This window comes from Chiloscyllium punctatum, chromosome 37 (genome assembly GCF_047496795.1).
Source record: "Chiloscyllium punctatum isolate Juve2018m chromosome 37, sChiPun1.3, whole genome shotgun sequence".
Lineage (NCBI taxonomy): Eukaryota > Metazoa > Chordata > Chondrichthyes > Orectolobiformes > Hemiscylliidae > Chiloscyllium > Chiloscyllium punctatum.
The window spans coordinates 56,515,347-56,533,379 of NC_092775.1; the positions used below are offsets into that span (position 1 = coordinate 56,515,347).

The following is an 18,033-nucleotide window of genomic DNA, read 5'->3' on the forward strand; positions in this document are numbered from 1 at the left end:
ACTAGCAACATAAAAACTGTAGCTACAAAAGCACATCACACACTGGGAATTCCTTGGTAAGTCATCTCCTGATTCCTCAAAGCCTGTCCACCATCTACAAGGCACAAGTCAGCAATGTAATGCAATACTCCCCATTTGCCTGGATGCGTGCAGCTCCAACAATTCAAGAAGCTTGACATCATCTGAGACAAAGCATCCCGCTTGACTGGCACCACAACCATAACCTTCAACATTCAATCCCTTCACCAGCAACGCAAAATACATCATCTATAATATGAATGCAGCACGTTATCAACACCTCGTCAATAATTTCATGACCTGTGACCACTTCCATCAAGAAGGACAAGAGCAGCAGATTTATGGGAACACTGAAAGCTGCAAGTTCTGCTCCCAAGCCAGTCACCTTCTTAACCCTGGAAATATAATCACTGTTGCAGGAAATCCCTTCTTAACAGCACTGTAGATGCACCTACATTCCAAGAGTGCAGTGATTCAAGGAGGCAGTTCACCACCAGCTTGTCCAGGGCAAATAGGAATTGGCACTAAATGTTGACCTAGCCAGCGATGCCCACATCCCATGAATGTATTAAAAACAATTAAGACCATCAGGAATTAATGCTTTTGCAGGAAGCCAAAAAATGTATTTTTTTTCAGAAAATCTAACTCAAAAAAATCTATCCTTGATTGACACCTTAGCAAAACCCAACAACTGAAAGTCAAATACTGAAATCAGAATCTCAATGTTGAATGATTGCAATCTTGCATATTAATTCCATATTAATCTTACTTTCTAAATTTTTTGAAGTCTGACCATATCTCCTTAGTGGGCGGCACAGTGGCACAGTGGTTAGCACTGCTGCCTCACAGTGCCAGAGACCCGGGTTCAATTCCCGCCTCAGGCGACTGACTGTGTGGAGTTTGCACGTTCTCCCCGTGTCTGCGTGGGTTTCCTCCGGGTGCTCCGGTTTCCTCCCACAGTCCAAAGATGCGCAGATCAGGTGAATTGGCCATGCTAAATTGCCCGTAGTATTAGGTAAGGGATAGATGTAGGGGTATGGGTGGGTTGCGCTTCGGCGGGTCGGTGTGGACTTGTTGGGCTGAAGGGCCTATTTCCACACTGTAAGTAATCTAATCTAATCTCATATGCATTATACAGTCATAGAGAAGAGAAACAGAGCCTTTGGTCCAACCAGTCCAGACTGAACATAATCCCAAACTAAACTAGTCCCACTTGCCTGTTCCTGCCCCTTATCCCTTCAAATCTTTCCTATTCATGTATCCATCCAAATATCTTTTAAACATTGTAATTGTATCCACATCCACCACTTCCTTCTGAAGTTCATTCCAAACGTGAACCATCCAGTGTAAAAAATTTGTTTCTCATGTCTTTTTAAAAATATCTCTTCTCTAACCTTAAAAAATTGTCCCCCCAATCTTGAAATCCCCCATCCAAGGGAAAAAACAATGAGCAGTAACTCTATCAATACCCCACATTACTTTACAAACTTCTACAGGTCACCTCGCAACCGCCAATGCTGCAGTGAAAGAAATCCCAGCCTATCCAGCCTTTATTACTCAAAGCTTCCACACCTGACATCATCTGGTAAATCTCTTCTGAACCGTCTCCAGCTTAATAATATCCTACCTATAACTGTGCGACCAGAACTGGACACAGTATTCCAGAAGAGGCCTCACCAATCTCCTGTACATCCTCAACATGACTTTCCAACTCCTATCATCAAAGAATTGAACATACCAAAGGCTTTTTTAAACTTATCTATATGTGATACATTTAATCTAACCATCTTCATTATAAATTTTGTCCATGAGAATTTTCACCTTTCCTTAGTGTCCAACTGTTCAGCCTCTAGCTCTGAGAATATTTTACATCTGATTGTGCCTCTAGTGGGAAATGACAGTGCCAAGGCCATAGCTTGCTGTATTCTTGGTTAAGATGTAGCCCTTGTCCACAATTTCATTACATTTCATTGATCGTAAGCTTCTTCACAAGCTATGTAGGCGGAAAGTCATATTTTAACACTTTGCACTTAGTTTCAGTGATTATTTTCCAAACTAACTCTAATTTCAATCTCAAAAAACTTACTTTCCAATCTCCATCTTTAAGCACCAGCTTCTGCTACCAATGTCATACTGGATCTCGGCCCAATCAGTGAGACAAGAACCAAGACTCCTTTCTTTGTTTATTCATTACTCAACCTGACAGCTCCATCAACACACCAGTCCTCCTTTTACAGATATTTTTAATCAACCTCTTGAGTTGTGTCATTGTACAGCATTGGAGCAGATTGGAGTTGAAGCCAGGTCTTCTCAAAGATAGGGACTCTAGCACTGTGACACGAGAGCTCATTTTAAAAACGCTTTTAATCAACTTGTTGAGGGATGTTATTACACACCTCTGGAACAGTTAGGACTTGAAACCAAGCTCCCAAGCTCAGAGGAAGGGACACTATCACTGCACCACAAAGGCCCAAAGAACCACTTTTCCAGTCAATTATGATCATTTAACCCCAATCACCTGCTTAAGTATTTGCCAAATTAACATGGCACTGCTGGCGTCTCTGCAACGCTGCACTTCACATTGCAGTCTAATTCCCTTTTAAATGCTTTGATTGAATCTATCTTCACCAGACTCTCAGGCTGGGTGCTGCACATCTTGCTATGTGCAAAGGTTTTCCTCATGTCACTATTGCTACTTTTACAAATTATTTCAAAATCTGTGCCCTCTTTTTCTCAATTCCTTCACAAGTGGGAACAGCCTCTTTCTATCTACTCTGTTCAGACACCTAGTGATTTTGAATACCTGCATCAAATTTCCCCCAAAACTTCTTTTCTGAGGGAAATCATTTCAACCTCCCCAATCTATCTTGATAACCAAAAATCCTGATCTCCTGGAATTATTTCTTGTAGATGCGATGCTCCAGCTGAAATCAAGCTGGTTTATGTTCCTATGCAAACATGCTTCACCTTCTTGCTCTTGTACACTATGCCCCTATGAATAAAGCTTACGAGTGCCTTACACTTCAGTATCTGTTCCTTACATTCTCAGCAATTTATGCACACATAGCCCAAGGTCTCCATGCCCTGCACTCTCTTTACTCATAACTTTGCATTATTCTGACTAGAATGAATCATTTCGCATTTCTCAGCACTGAACTTGATCTGCCATATGTGCCTACTCCACCAATTTGTTTGTCATTCTGAAGTTCTACTCCATTTACCACTCAGTTCACAGGTCTTTCAGTTTTGACACTCTTCAAATTTTGATATTAATCAATATTGGGGGATACCACTATCAAGTGGTATCACTAGTCAAAATTTTATGCCATAACCAGCTCTCAATGCCACTTTCAAAGCTGAGCATCACATTTCTCAGCACAAGACCCAATGCCAGCTTCACCACCATTGATCTCTACTACAGCTGGCAACCCTTCCAGGGATCTGCATCATTACCAATACGATCAGTGCTTGACCTTAGTACCAGTCCCCAGTGCCAGTAACATATTACGTGACCAGTGTCTAGTGCCAGTATTGTTCCCAAATGCTAGGCTACAGTGGTAGTAACAACTTTGAGTCGAAGTCACTAGCTGCAGTTAGTGCTACTTCTCTGTTTCACCTCCTGTCCATAATGCAAGTCCCAACCCTCAGTGAAACAGACTTTGCCAACACCATCCCTCACTACCAGCTATTCCTACCCGTATCAGTCCCCAGTGAGTGATCAGCTCTTAGTGCCGATTCAGTGTAATTACGCTGTCCTCAGCGCCAGTTATCAGTCTGAATCACATTCAACTTTTTGTGCCAGTGCCACCCATCAGCACGATCTTGCAACGTCAGACCCCAGTCACATTTACGAAATTATCAGATTTCAGTGCCTCAACAAACTCTGTGCCCAGGTTTACAGCCACAGTACATGTTCTCTCTCAATGCTATTGCCAATTCAAAGAGCACTCAGTTCTTGTCCTCAATACCCAGTCCCAGCACTGGATCTGTGAGCCAGCACCATATTTCCCTGCAGTGGTCAACCCATACCCAGGTGTTAGCTGCCAGTGGACAGTTCTTTTATAAGTCCCGGGTATCAGTTCCTTTTGGAAGTTGGCCCCTGGTGTGTCCTCTGGTACTCTCAGTATCAGCCTTTGTTAGTCAGTCCACCAGTACTCCTCCCTGGCCCCTCTCACCAGTTGTCAGTGGTCACTGCCTGTTTGTTTTGATGACGCCCTCAGTTTAAGCGGCTCATCGGCTCGTACCAATCACAGGGAGCCTGATCCCGCAGCGGGCTCACTGTCCAATTGGAACACGCGGCATCGCTTCAATCTGTCCAATCACAACTCCGGTTATTACCGCTGCCTGGCGGACCAATCAGCGAGCGTGAACCAATCCAGCGCCAGCCAATCGGATGCTTGGCGCGGCGAGGGCGCGCATGCGTACGGCTGCGGTGCGCTCCCGCTTACAAGATGGAGGCGGCGGTCGAGCGGTGAAGCGGAGGCGGGATTGGGGGGAAAGACAGATCACTGCCGCTCTTCACTCACTACACGGTAGGTACACCGGGCGCGCAGAACACCAACACACGTGGCGCAATGAGCGTGGCATCGCGGATCTCACTAGCGGCCCGCCTCATCCCGCCGAGCCCTGTGGAAGCGGAGGAATCGGCGGCGGCGCAGCCTTTGCTTGGAGCTGGGAGGCGCCGCCATCTTGGGGCTTGTTGTTGTGGAGGAGCCGGGGAGCGCGAGCGGCCTCTGCTCTTATCTCCACAGCCTCACCTCCCCGCTCCGCGCACTCGAGCCGGCGGCTTCCTGCTCCCAGAGTCTGCGTGAGGAGCGGCTCGTAGCCCGTGGGTGGCTCTCCCGCCACCGCCGTTCTCTTCCCGTCCCCGGGTCAGCGTTCTGAGTCTGGCTGAGGATCTGGGCGGGCGGCATGACAGGAGCATGCGCAGTGAGGCGCCAGCAACACAGCGGCTCCATTGACAACAGCGAGTGAGGGAGGGAGGGTAAGAGAGAGGTGGGAGGGAGAGAGAGCCAGTGGGAACACACAGAGAGAAGGGTGGAAAGAGAATGAGAGCGGAGTTGGAATGGGGAGGGTAGGGAGACAGGAGATGGGAGGGCAAGACAGGGAGAGATTGGGTGGAGGGAGAGAGGAGGGAATCGGGGGAGTGACTAGCTCTTCCAGTTAGTTTGGAAAGATAACACAGCAGAAGGTGATGAAAACGTACCCAAGCAAGGGACCAATTAAAATTTGACATTATGCTTTTCATGCAGTAAGAATTCTCCCGTACCAAAAGACTAAAAAGTTCTATTGACTAAACGATGTCTTTTGCAATGTTTATCACCAGGCAGAGCGTCTCTTTCCCCCCCCCCCCTTTTTTTAGTGTACTTTGTAAACTTTGTTCTTTTATCAACATTCTGTTGTCCCGGGATAAGTTCAATGCACGTCTCGGCTCCTGAGGGTTTACTTTGTTCTTCTCCTCTTTCAGCCAGGGAATTTGATCTCAAAAACCTTTTTTTTACAGTGAGGTTTTTTCCCTTGCAGATTTTTCCTCCAGATATGTGGAACTTTAAGCCTTATTTTAGCTCGTCACAACATTTGCCTTACTCAATGTGAGTGTGAGATCACACATTTTATTCCTGCTATTCATAGCTGTTGACCTGAATCCTGGCAAACTAACTTTGTGAGTTTTCACTAATATCAGCTGGGTTCATCTCCAAGGCCAGTTGCTTGTATATTGACTTAAAATGCTGATTGTATCATCCTTGAAAGCCCAGCTCCCTTTTTTAAAATCTTGGATGTAAGTGCACAGTTTGAGGTTCAAGAGCTGCAATCTGAAATTTCTCAACATCTTTCTGGGGGTGTTGAAGAATTGCTAACTGTTCCCTGTTCGCTACCTTCCTCAGGCTCTTAGTCCACTTATATTATCTGAGTTGCCCAATCTATTCCATGGGTTTCAATTTTGCTGTTCTGTAGTATCAAATGTCTTTTGGAAGCCCACATACACCATATCAACCCTATTCTTCGCACACCCCCCACCTTCTGTTATTTCGCTACCTTCAACAAAGCTGTGGCTCCCTAATTAGTCTGAATTTGTAGAAGTTACTGTATTGTGATGAATTATTAAATTTTAAAACTTCTGGAGGTAAACTAACAGGTTTGAAGTTTCTTGCACCTTTTTTTCTTCAAACAAGGGTGAATGGATCTTGTATCTGATGAGAATTAGAAGGCTATAGCCAGTACCTTCCTAGTTTCTGCTGCCTCTTTCTGTAACCAGTTTGATGTGTGATGAAGTGGAGATTTCCAACTTCTGTCTTTTTCCATTAACGTCTACTTCATTTAGCAGAGTGATTTGATCTGATGTTTATGTGTGGTATCTCTGCAGTTTAAGTTTTTGTCTACAGTTCCATCTCCTTTTTCATACGTTGAATGTGTGAATTGAATGTATTATTGTTAATCCATAAATCAATAGACTGAGTTTGAGCCACATCTGAATTTGGAGTGCTAGTATAAGGCCTGTGGTGAACCTGAAGAGATTTTGGGTTCCAGGTCTCATTTCTAAATTGGATATCTGACATGGATTTAATTCTAGTGGGAGTGTGACTAGTGTACAGTTAACTTTTTTTTTGGAAGACTGAGCTACCTGTGTCTACCTTTTTGAGTTTGTTTTTGCTTTACATTGTTGTCATATGCAATAATAGTTTTGTTTTAACGCTAATAATTCAGTGGATTACTATAGCGACTTTGAAGAGAACCCAAGCAGGTCATGCTTTGATCTGTGACTTTAGGGGCTAACCTATAACTGAACCAATACCTATTGGTTCAGCCTGGTTAGAGCTCTGTGTGTTAGAGGAATTGGTTTAAATTAAGTGAAAATGTAATTCCAGCTTTTCCCATGCTTGGAAATGCCTACTGTGACCGGTTGGAAAAAATACATGCAATGACAAGCTCAGTAAATGTCAACTGAGTTGAATTAGAACAGTCAAGAATTTATAAACCATGTAACTTTTTGATTGCACTGGAATAGCCTTTGGTTGCCAGCCTAGTACGTTCTTTCTTTGCACAGGAGTAGTTGATTTTATTTTCTCAAGCATTCTTCATTTGTTCACTATTTGTCTTTGTTAGCTGTAACTAGCTGGTAGTACTGTTGAGGTTCTGGGTTCAAGGCACTTCAGGACTGCTTCTCTGTTTTGAGATGCTGTCATTTGGGCAAGATGTTAAACAATAACCCCATCCACTTCCTTGGATCAGTGTCAAAGAATCTATGGCACCATTTTAAAGAACAGCATGGGAGTTATTTCCAATATCCTGGCTAATACTTAACCTTGATCAATATCAGAATAATATTTAGTTGTTACGGCACTGCTGTTCACAGGGGTTCGCTAAGCGCATTTTGGCTGTCTGCTTTCTACATGACTATCCATCAAAGCATTTCATGTAAAGTAGTATTTAAATGCAACCTATTCTCCTTGGAATAAGCAGTGCATTTATCTTTCCCACTGTTATGATGAGGAGGCCTGACCCCTCGGTAATTAAACTAAAGTACCCAGAGAAGATTGTCTCGCCTCGTAATCTGTTAAAAATGTGTGAATGAAAGAAAATCCCTGATTTCCACTATAAAAATAACTATTTATTTATCCCTAACAGTGAACACTAACAAAACTATTAACAAACCAAACACTTTCCCCGAACTAACCACACTCTTAGCTGACTAAAATTCTATTAATATGCTGTTCCAATGACACAATTAATAATAATGGTAAATTAGCACTTAATCTCCTAAAGTCTACACTGAGATGGTCTTCTCCTCTTCCTTCAGCCTGCCTGCCTGCCTTCCTTCCTTCCTTTTTTTCCCAGATCTGCTATCTTCTCCTAGGTTGTTGTCTTTTTTTTTATTGCTTGTATTTTTTTGTTATCAAATGCCTTGGTACCTTTTTTAAATAGATGGTGCCTTAGAAATTTCTTTGACAACTTTTCATGTCAGATGGGCAATTTGATTTTCAAAAACTCCAGTCTTATCTATCCTTGACGATGCACCCAATTCTTACAACTTTTTCTGACTGTAAATGCCATCAGTTTTAAATTAAATTGGCTTTGAATGGCTGACTGTTTGGTGTCAATTAATTGGTCAAATTTGATTTGTCAAAACAGCAGCAAACCTGTCAACTGTCACATCATTTTAGAACCGTCTGTTTTCCATAGCTGCTCGCAGACTCCCTTCTCTGCTGAACTCTAAACTTAAATAACACTTTTTCCCCCTTAAGGCAACCACACTTTGCTTTTCAATTCCCTATTATTCTACCCATCTTTATAACACCAATCAACTGCTGACTGTCTGCGTGCTCTGAAGAAGGAGTAGGTCATTCAGCCCCTCAAATCTATTTTTGATCATTGCTCAGTGCCAAATTCCTACACTATTCCTATTATCCTTGATGTTATTGGTAACTAGAAATTACCAATCACTGCCACTTCTGCTCAGTCTATAAGCCAGCCAATGTTGCTGTTTGCCGTTTTCTAATGTCAAAGGTACTACGTCGTGTTGTTCTGATTGGAAACTCCTCTTGTTAATACTAACTTGGCCCATTCCCACCCACTTGGCAATATTTTGCCAGTCTCTCAAATATTGACTGTCCTTTGATATTCAGTTTCATTGTTGATTACCCATAGCCGCATCTCTTTAAACAGCAATGAAGTCATTCACTTTTCATTCTACTAGCTCCTGCAATTTACTTTAGCAAATGCATGCATTCAGATAGTGCCTGTACTTATTCCTTTTTGATACTTTTTTGTAATTCGAAACTAGTTAATTCAAGGACCCATTTCTGCTGCTTTTTGTTTTCTATTTCCTGTAAACTAGCTTTGTTTCTGTCTGAAGTGAATTCCCTCTTAGATTCCCATCCCCTGATGAGCTAGCTTAAATCCTGTCCAACAGCACTAGCAAAAATCCCTGTGAACATTAGTCCCAGTAGTCTTGAGGTATAACCCATCCTCGTTATGCTTTTTTTTATTCACATATTTACTTGTGCAGTCATCCTATTTCTATATCTAATGTGCACAGAGAGCAATTGTGACATTACTGTTTCAGAATCATGCCTGTCTTCCTAAATTCAACTCTCATGACTCCATACCACTTTCTAATTTTCTGGTTCTTCACCCTTCTCAAAAGAATGTTCTACAGCAGTTTTGTGACATCCTTAATCCTGACAGCGCAGATGCAACATCCTGGAATCATGTTAACAACTACAGAAATTCCTATTTGTTCCCCAAACGCTCAAGCCATCTACTACTATCATGTGCCCCCTTCTGTTTCTTTCTTGTACAGCTGAATTACTTTTGGTTATTTAAGCTTGACTCTTTTTGCATTCCTTTTGTGAACCGTCACCTACAACATTCACCAATGGGTTTCCATTTGAATAATGAGATGAAGGGATGCCTGCCCTGTCTGCCTGGTCTTTTTTGACTATCTAATGGCACCCAATCTCTCTTTGCCTGCCAGGTCATCTTCTACTGCGTGACAATCTTGTTAACCATGCTGTCCACGTAGTTCTTAGCTTTGCAGATACATCATCGTGATGCCAAAAGTTTAGAATTCCAGAACCTGAATCTCAAGTGTTTGCAGCTGGGGACCTTTCAGTCCACTTCATGAAGATTTGAAAGACTTCAATTCCTGGATTGCTGTGTCATAGGCATGTCCATCTGAATCTAGTAGCTGCATCAGCATTAGTAGTGATCTGACATTGTGTTTCTCCAATATCATATGTTTGGTCAGTGGAAATGTTGATTCTGATACATTGTGAAGTTGATTTAAGCTTTTTTGTAGAGTTTGAGATGTATATAAATTCTAAGTGACCTCAGGTAAGTTTCTTTTGATTTGTGAATGTGCCTTTTTAGAACATGGTGGTTGGCCTCCAGTTTGCCACTTGATTTAAATAATTTAGAATGTTTCAAAGTGGCTTACAACAAAATTGTGACAAAGAATCAAATTATTTTCATGAATTAGAAAATTCAACTTAGATTGAATTGAATTAGACTTATTATCACGTACTCCTGTGAGTATAATGAAAGGTTTACAAGTGGTCACTTGTGCCACTTTGGGTACAAAGGTACCGGCACACAGAATCTTTGTTGTAAAGCAGGAAAATAAGGAAAACAAAGTTAAAAGTTAAACATTACCGTCCTTACTACAAAGTAGAAAAACACAGTTTTGGAGTTGATTGAAAATTCCTCCTGGATTGCAGCAATGAAGTGTTCTGGTGGGTGTTTGAATCATCAGCTCAGCTTTGAGAAATGATTTTATAAGAGGTTCTTTCTCATCTGTCTGTGGCAGTCCTATACTTACCCCATGTAATTGTTTTCTAATTCCAAGAGCTGGGTTATGTGGCTGTTCTCAAAGAGCTTTATTTATTAAATTTAACCTATTTTTTTCTAATCAACCTGTTTGAAAATGCTTTACACCTCTAGACCAGGTGGGACTTGAATCTGGTGTCCTGCTTCACGGGTGTGGACACTATTTCTGCACCACAAGAGGGCCCAAAGGTAATTGCAGATTTTGAATTGAATTCAAATTTCACAATCTACTACAGTGAGATTTGGACCCATAGAGCTGCATAAACTGTCTCCCAGAATGCAGTTTGTTCTTCTCAAATGCAATATTTTCGTTACGTTCTGGCAGTGGTCTTCAATTTGAAAAATGTTCTCTTCAAATGTTACATGATCTATTGACAACTTATCTCGCTGTAGTGTTCTGGAAATATTTTTAGAATGTTCCAACAAAACAGGGCATGCTGATTTGTAAAATTATTAAAATAATTGAGCACATCAGAATCAGTTGGAAAAAAAATACAAGTGAAAAGAGCAACATTAGGTTTAAATTAGTTGAGACTTGTGTAAGTTGAACAAAGTGGGCAAATTTTCCTTTCCATTCCATGAAAAGATCAGTTCTAAATGGGGAACAAGATTTGGATGAAATGGATAGGGGAACCACTAATTTCTTTCCAAGGACAAACCTTCAGCAAAGTTTGAAAATGTCATATGCTATGACAGTAGTTTACAAGTTTTGTACCAGACAAGTGGTGTCATTGAGTTACAGCTGCATCATTTCTTTCAATCAGCTGGTGTTATTAATTTGGTCTCTAAATTTTTTAAATACTAAGAAATAGCTGGTTTCTTTAATGTATTTTGCTGGAAAAGTAAGTTTGCAAAGTTATTAGGAATTGAAGCTGCTTTGAGAATATTTGGATGTAAGTAGAACTACGTAGTACACTGGGGATCAAATGGAAGACATTTTTCAAAAACGTATTTGCCAGTATTAGTTACTCCAAACTCCAATATGGCTTTGACTTAAAAGGACCAAAACTAATGAGGTATAAAGAAGAAAAATACTCCATGCTAATTATTCCAGGCCTATAAACAGAAATATTAGTTTGAGTATAAATTGGCAGTCAATCAGAAGTTTAAAAATACCAATGCTGCATATCCAATAACTATTCCTGAAGTGCACGTGCGTGCACACACTTAAATTAAAAGTTAATTTGCTGCTTATGTTGGTAGAGGCAACCACTCTTAATATAGCACAGTTACTCTACCAGTGTATTTGTTTACCATTGGTGCGTTTTCAGTTAATGGTATATTTCAAGGATCCACAGATAATGTAATAGCAACAACTCCTAAAAATTATCTGGGCTGGATGATTTTTGAGTCTGAAGACTCTTGGTGTGAACTAAAATGTGTTCTTGAATTATTGCAATTTTAAATCATAATGTTGAAGATTTCTTCCATTTCGCAAGCTGGTAAACGGTTTATTTGTGAAGTGTGTTGATGACTTGGATGAACAAATGACTTGTTTTGTGGCTAAAATTGCAGTTTGTATAAAGTTAAATAAGAAAACAAGTTGAGAGAAAAATGGAGTCTGAGTTATAGATTGTGTGAATCAGCAAAAATTAGTTTGGGGCCAGGCGGAGGAATGTGAAATTGTCCACCTTCACAGCACTATTAGAAAAGCTAAATAATATTTAAATGGAGAGAGACTCCAGAATTCTTCAGTACAGTGTGATGAGTCCTCATGTGAATCAGAAACAGCCAGCTTACAGGTATTTAACAAGTGATGGTAAATCAAGTGCTGACTACTGCTGTAAGGGAGATAATGGACTCGTGGAAGGTAATTTAAAGAAATTTAAATGAGCTCTTTTTGTTTAGATTACTTAGTGTGGAAACAGGCTCTTCAGCCCATCAAGTCCACACCGATGCGCTGAAGTGCAACCCACCCAGACCCATTCCCCTACATTTACCCCTTCACCTAACACTATGGGCAATTTATCATGGCCAATTCACCTAACCTGCACAATTTTGAAATGTGGGAGGAAACCGAAGCACCCGGAGGAAACCCACGCAGACACTGGGAGAATGTGCAAACTCCACACAGTTAGTCACCTGAGGCGGGAATTGAACCCGGGTCTCTGGTGCTGTGACGCAGCAGTGCTAACCACTGTGCGACTGTGCTGCCATAAGGAAATAGGCAGGGCTGGAAAGGTACCAGGGGATGGGTGGGAAGGTTACTTGAAAGTTGAGGTCGTACCCACAACCTGTGTTCACCTATTACTATCACACCATTCTGCTACTCTCCCATCCAACCCACCTCCCCGCTTTATCTGTAGCTCCCCTCACCCTCACATCTAGTCCTGAAGGATTATACCTGAAATATCTTTCTCAACAAGCCACCAATGATAATCCAATACTGATCAGCTCCGTTGCTTATTCCAGTTATGCCAAATATTCAATAGTTCTCAGATTTGTTGTCATTTTATATACTTTAAAATGACAAGATGATTAGTGTTAATCATCAGAAGTCCATCCAAAGTTGCTCTTGAGATGGTAGTCATTTGGCCACCATGCTTAATGCTGTTACAGACTTCCAGCATTTTGACAGCGTCAGTGGAGATTTAAAAAAAAACAGGAAAGCTCAGTCGATTTTTTATTTTTTTTTTTTTTTGCATGCATTTCTATGACAACTGCTTTCCAAACTTGGACTTTGTTGACTTCTGGAAGTTAAGTTTGTAGGAGGCTGATCAGTATTGGATTATCATTGGTGGCTTGTTGAGAAAGATATTTCAGGTATAATCCTTCAGGGCTAGATGTGGGGGTGAAGGGAGCTACAGATAAAGCGGGAGGTGGGTTGGATGGGAGAGTAGCAGAATGGTGAGATAGTAATAGGTGAACACAGGTAGTGGGTACGACCTCAACTTTCAAGTAACCTTCCCACACATCCCCGACACCCTTTCCAGCCCTGCCTACTTCCTTCCATCTGCCTAGTAAGCCTTCCTTCCAGGTACCAACAGGATTCATCCCTCCCATCAACCAAGCAGATTGTACCCATGCCCTGTGTTCACCTATCACTACCTCGCCATTCTGCTACTCTCTCCCCCCCACCCCCCCCCACCCCACACACACACACACACACCACCACCTACCAGTCCTGAAGAAGCATTATACCCAAAACATTGACTTCTCCATCTCCTGATGTCTGGCTTGCTATGCACTTCCAGCCTCCGGTTTTGTCTACTTTGGATTCCAGCATCTGTAGTTTCTTTCTGATAAGAAAGATGGCTACCAAGGTATGGAAAGTGTTCAGCATATTGCACTGTTTCCTTTGATATACCAGAGATGGAATATTTGGTTGAATGGGTGAGAATTGTTGCGAATTTGCTATGATAAATGCATGTCTCTTGTATGCACAACTGAAGAGAGACTAGCTTGCAAACCTGACACTTAGTAGCAATGGCACTGCAGATCTGTAAACTGTAGGTCATGTTTATCAATGGTAGTCAGTTTAGTTCTTCCACTGAGGTGGTAAAGAGTGAAGTTTCTCTTCTAGATGGTATTTTATACTAATGTTGAAGGACAGCTGATCTTTCAGCTGAATAAAGCTATCAGATTGTCAACCGTATGGGCAGCACAGTTGCTCAGTGGTTAGCACTGCTCCCTTACAGTGCCAAGGACCTGGGTTCAATTCTACCTTTTGGGTGTCTGTCTGTATGGAGTTTGTGCATTTTCCCGTTGTCTGTGTGGGTGTCCTTGCCTAGTCCAAAGATGTGTAGTTTAGGTGGATTGGCTGTGCTAGATTGCTCATAGTGTCTGGGCGTGTGCAGGCTGAGTGAATTAGCCATATTAAATGCAGAGTTAGAGGTGGGGGTTGGATCTGGATGGGATGCTCTTCAGAGGGCTGAATTCACACCAGGGATTCTATGATTGAATGAATGCCTTGCCTTCTTTGACTTCATTCCAGATTTTGAAGTCTTCTACTTAACACTTCATGACTGACTTGAATTTCAATTGGACAAAACTAACTGACTGAATATCTGAAATTAAAGCAACATGCTTGAGGAATTGTATGTCTGGAAGCATTATGCACTGAGAAACATAGGCCTATGTTCTTTGTTGACACATCTAAGGTCAATTTCATAAAATGTTCTGAGGGAGGACAAGGACAAAAGATGTGTGGTAGAGTGAAAGACAGGAAGAATTGAGTTTAAAAGTTTGCAAGTTTAACTGTGTCTAGGGCCAAAAAGAATGTTGATGGGACAAGAAAATAATCAAAAGATGTGCCCATAGCACAAGCAATGGTGACTGCACACAAATGAGAGAGAAATGAAAACACAAAGAGGCAACCATCAACTTGGGTGAAAATGAAACTCCCAAGTTCAGTTTGATATTACTGCCCTTGGCCTCCTGCTCTATTCCATTGAAGCTTGAGGAACAATATCTCCTCAGGCAGTTTCCAACCTTGACTCCATACTTTGTTCAGTAACTTCAGACTATAATCTTGATGTGCACTTTGTTTCCTTTCAACATGGGCTGGAGGGCCATCAGCTTCGTGAAAGACATGCTTTTATCTGCCTGAAGTCCTGACTGATTTTTGCCACTTTGCGAGGTCCATGACTACATGCTGAGGGAACATTTAAGCATGGGCCAGCCACTGCAAAAGTGTCATGAGAAAAGACCACTTTCTAAATGTTTTCCACCATAGGGCACAGGGACTGGAAAAACCTCTTGGGTTACACGTTAGGAAGAAGTGAACATTGTAAATATTAAATCTAATTGTATTTTTATAGTGCCAACTTTGGTTATGTGAATAAATTTCCAAATGCATGCTTTATTGATGAAAATAAATTTGTTGATTTAAATGGTTTTATGCTTGATTAGATTGGAACTCGTGTGCAGGAGTAGGACATCTGACTCTTTAAACTCATGGTAGCTGATCTGATTGTAGTTTCAACTGCACTTTGTCCCTCACCCTGTAACTCTTGAATCTGTCTTCTATCAAAAGTTTGTTTCTCATAGCCTCAAATTTCAATGATTATGCCTCCACTATTTTCTGGGAAGCAAAATTGCAGTCTCCTTGTCCCCAGAGAAATTTGGTAATCTGTCTTAAGAATGGCATCACTTCTTAAACTCTTTCCCCAATTCTCTCCTGTAAAAGAGGATACATTTTTCTCTATGCTCTCTTTCAAATTCCCTCAAGCTTTGGAGTGTTTCAATATGAACATTTCTCATTCTAAACTGCAGTGGGCAAAAGCTTAAACTGGTGAGCCTGTCTTCATAAGTCCTTCATCCCAGGAATGAGTTAGGTTAACCTTCTCAACTGGTTTCTAATGCAGTTATATCATTTTCTTTTTATGCATTGTACTCCAGATGTAGTCTTACCAAGCCTTGTACTGTAGCAGTCAGGGGAGGTGATGGCCTAATTATATTATCACCTAGACTATTAACCTAGAGACCCAGGTAACATTGAGGCCATGTTAGAATTCCACTGTGGCAGATGGAATTTGAAATCAATAAAAATTTTGAACTAAAAGTCTAAGTATGACCATGGAACCATTGCCTACTGTTAGGTTTAAAAAAAACACATCTGGTTTTGTGAATGGCTTTTAGGGAAGGAAACTGCCATTCTTGCCCTGATTGGTCTACATGTGATTCCAGTCCCACAGCAATGTGGTTGACTGTTAACTGCCCTCTGGGCAATTAGGGATGGGCAATAAATGCTGACCTAACCAGTGGTGGCCATAAGCAAAACTAAGATAGATGTAAGCAGTAAGACAGAGTTTTAACATGTTCCCCAACAGTAGGTTAAGAACTGGAGAAAATTCACTCCTATTTAACTAGCCCCTCCCTTCTGATTTAAGTTTGTTGGCATGAACCTTTTCATGTTCTGATAAACACAATTTTTTCAGTTCTAACAACTTGGATAGAAATTTTCAAACTCTGCTGACTTAGAAGTTCTTCAATGGAGGGGGTAACACTCCAAAAGCTTGATTTCAAATAAACCTGTTGGAGTATAATCCGTGTTGTGTGACTTCTAAATTGCACTTCAGTGACCCTAATAAGGTTTCTTGTCATTCACTCCATGTAGTGACAGCACAATGTTGAAAAAGAAAATACATAATCTGGAATGAATTGGAAAACACCACCATGCAGAACCTGATGGTCCTGATCCAATAAGTGGAGAAAGTATTAAGGGGCCTGAAATATAGCAAAGCAGGGGGATTGGAGAATGTTGCGCCAAAATGTTTCAAGTGTCTTTGGCCCCCCCCAGACTTTGCTGCTGAAGGTGTCGTCTACTGCAAAAATTATTGCATTCCTAAGTCCAAAAGAGATTTAATGGTGGCAACCAGCAAGAGACTGTGTGCTTTGAGATCTTTGTGTTTGATCCTGCAACAACACTCTGGAATTAGAGATCATAGTGTCAGCAAAAAATTGTTTGCAAAGATACTTTTTCAAAATTCAGTTTAGGAGGTGACACGGTTATTTTACAGTGCTAAGTTGTGTTAAAACCCCAACCCCATTTCAGTAAGATCCCTCTTTCTTACATTTAAATGACCAAGCCTACAAGTTCATCTGAAGTAAAGGGTGCATCTCTGTGGCAAATGGAAGTCCTGACCAAGCAAGAGCTAGAAGGCTGGAGTGTTCAGATGGGTCCCCATTGGGCAGATTATAGACTTCTTAGTTAATCATTCCATTGTTTATTGCTGTTCGCTGCCATTCTCTCATAATGTGAATACTCTGTAGTGATTTAAATGCTGTGTACATCTTTCCAAGCTCTCATGGTGTAGAAATAATCAGCCATCAAGTGCTCATAAGTTTCCTTTCTCAAGGGCTTCCCTCGAAATTTCTCAAGTGCTATTTAGTTTTTAGTGGCTATCTTTTTATGCTCACTAACTCATTAGGTAATGCCATCTCATACTAACAATACATTCTACTTTTCTGTTGATCTATGGGATATTTGGACTTTTGTGAGAACAACATTAGAAGAATTTGTCGCGATCCACAGTTATCCACTCTCCATTAAACTTAAAGCCACAACATAGTACTTAGTTTGGTACATGTCAATAGGCATGTATTTTTAAAATCAAAATAACTGCAAAGCACTTCTACACATGAAAAGCTATCGCCCTACGTGCAACTTGGATGGACTGGTGAACACAGTTACTGCATGTGCAGAAATCTGGATCACTTTAACCAGCCAGGTGCAAACCTATTTACTGCATTTCTGGTTGTAATCTCTGGTTAAATTTAATTGTTTTTAGGTAGGAAAGAGCACTTGTTTTTCCCTCCTCCACGCATAGTGGCTTCTGAAATTGCACAGCTTTAAATGAGAAGTTCTGCATTCATTTGTAAGAAATCAATTTCTTCAGTGATTCAAAGTTTTCTTAGATCAGTTAGTTAAATGCATTGAGAGGTTTTAAACCTTTTTGTTTTGTAGCTACCTGCCCCCTGCTTCCATGCTCTAAAACTTCTTCTCCCGCCTCACTCTTTGCGTCTCCTTGCAGCTCTCACCTCTCTTTTGCAGTTTCATCTGTAAGACTGCTTCGATACAGATCCTTCTTCCTCACTTTTCTTTAGCTCCACCCACCTTGCACCTTTTTTGTTCCTATTCCTCCACTTAATCCCTTGCCCATCTTTGGCTGATGCCCCTATCTGGACCAGCATGGGGAGGTCTTGAATCCACCATTGGTACCACAGCAGAATGTCGCCATTTTGTCT

General features: G+C 41.2%; 2 protein-coding genes across 7 annotated transcripts in view; one reads left to right on the forward strand and one right to left on the reverse strand.

Moving 5' to 3' along the window:
- pltp (phospholipid transfer protein) overlaps window positions 1–4,919 on the reverse strand; it is a 97,537-nt gene extending 92,618 nt beyond the window's left edge. Inside the window, exon 1 of the mRNA XM_072556876.1 lies at window positions 4,776–4,919. The gene's annotated coding sequence lies outside the window, so the exon portion shown is untranslated. The remainder of the gene's footprint in view (window positions 1–4,775) is intronic.
- The window catches only part of pcif1 (phosphorylated CTD interacting factor 1), a 120,072-nt gene continuing 106,470 nt past the window's right edge, over window positions 4,432–18,033 (forward strand). For 4 of the 6 annotated variants that reach the window (XR_011954615.1, XR_011954616.1, XM_072556866.1 and 1 more), the window contains exon 1: window positions 4,432–4,550. Coding sequence is in view for 2 of the 6 variants with exons in the window: in XM_072556866.1 (XP_072412967.1) it covers window positions 4,436–4,550 (115 nt within the window). In the remaining 4 variants the exon portion in view is untranslated. Of the gene's footprint in view, window positions 4,551–5,443; window positions 5,610–10,470; window positions 10,534–18,033 lie in introns of those variants that run through there. The other 2 variants (XM_072556867.1, XM_072556869.1) reach the window with 2 other exon arrangements.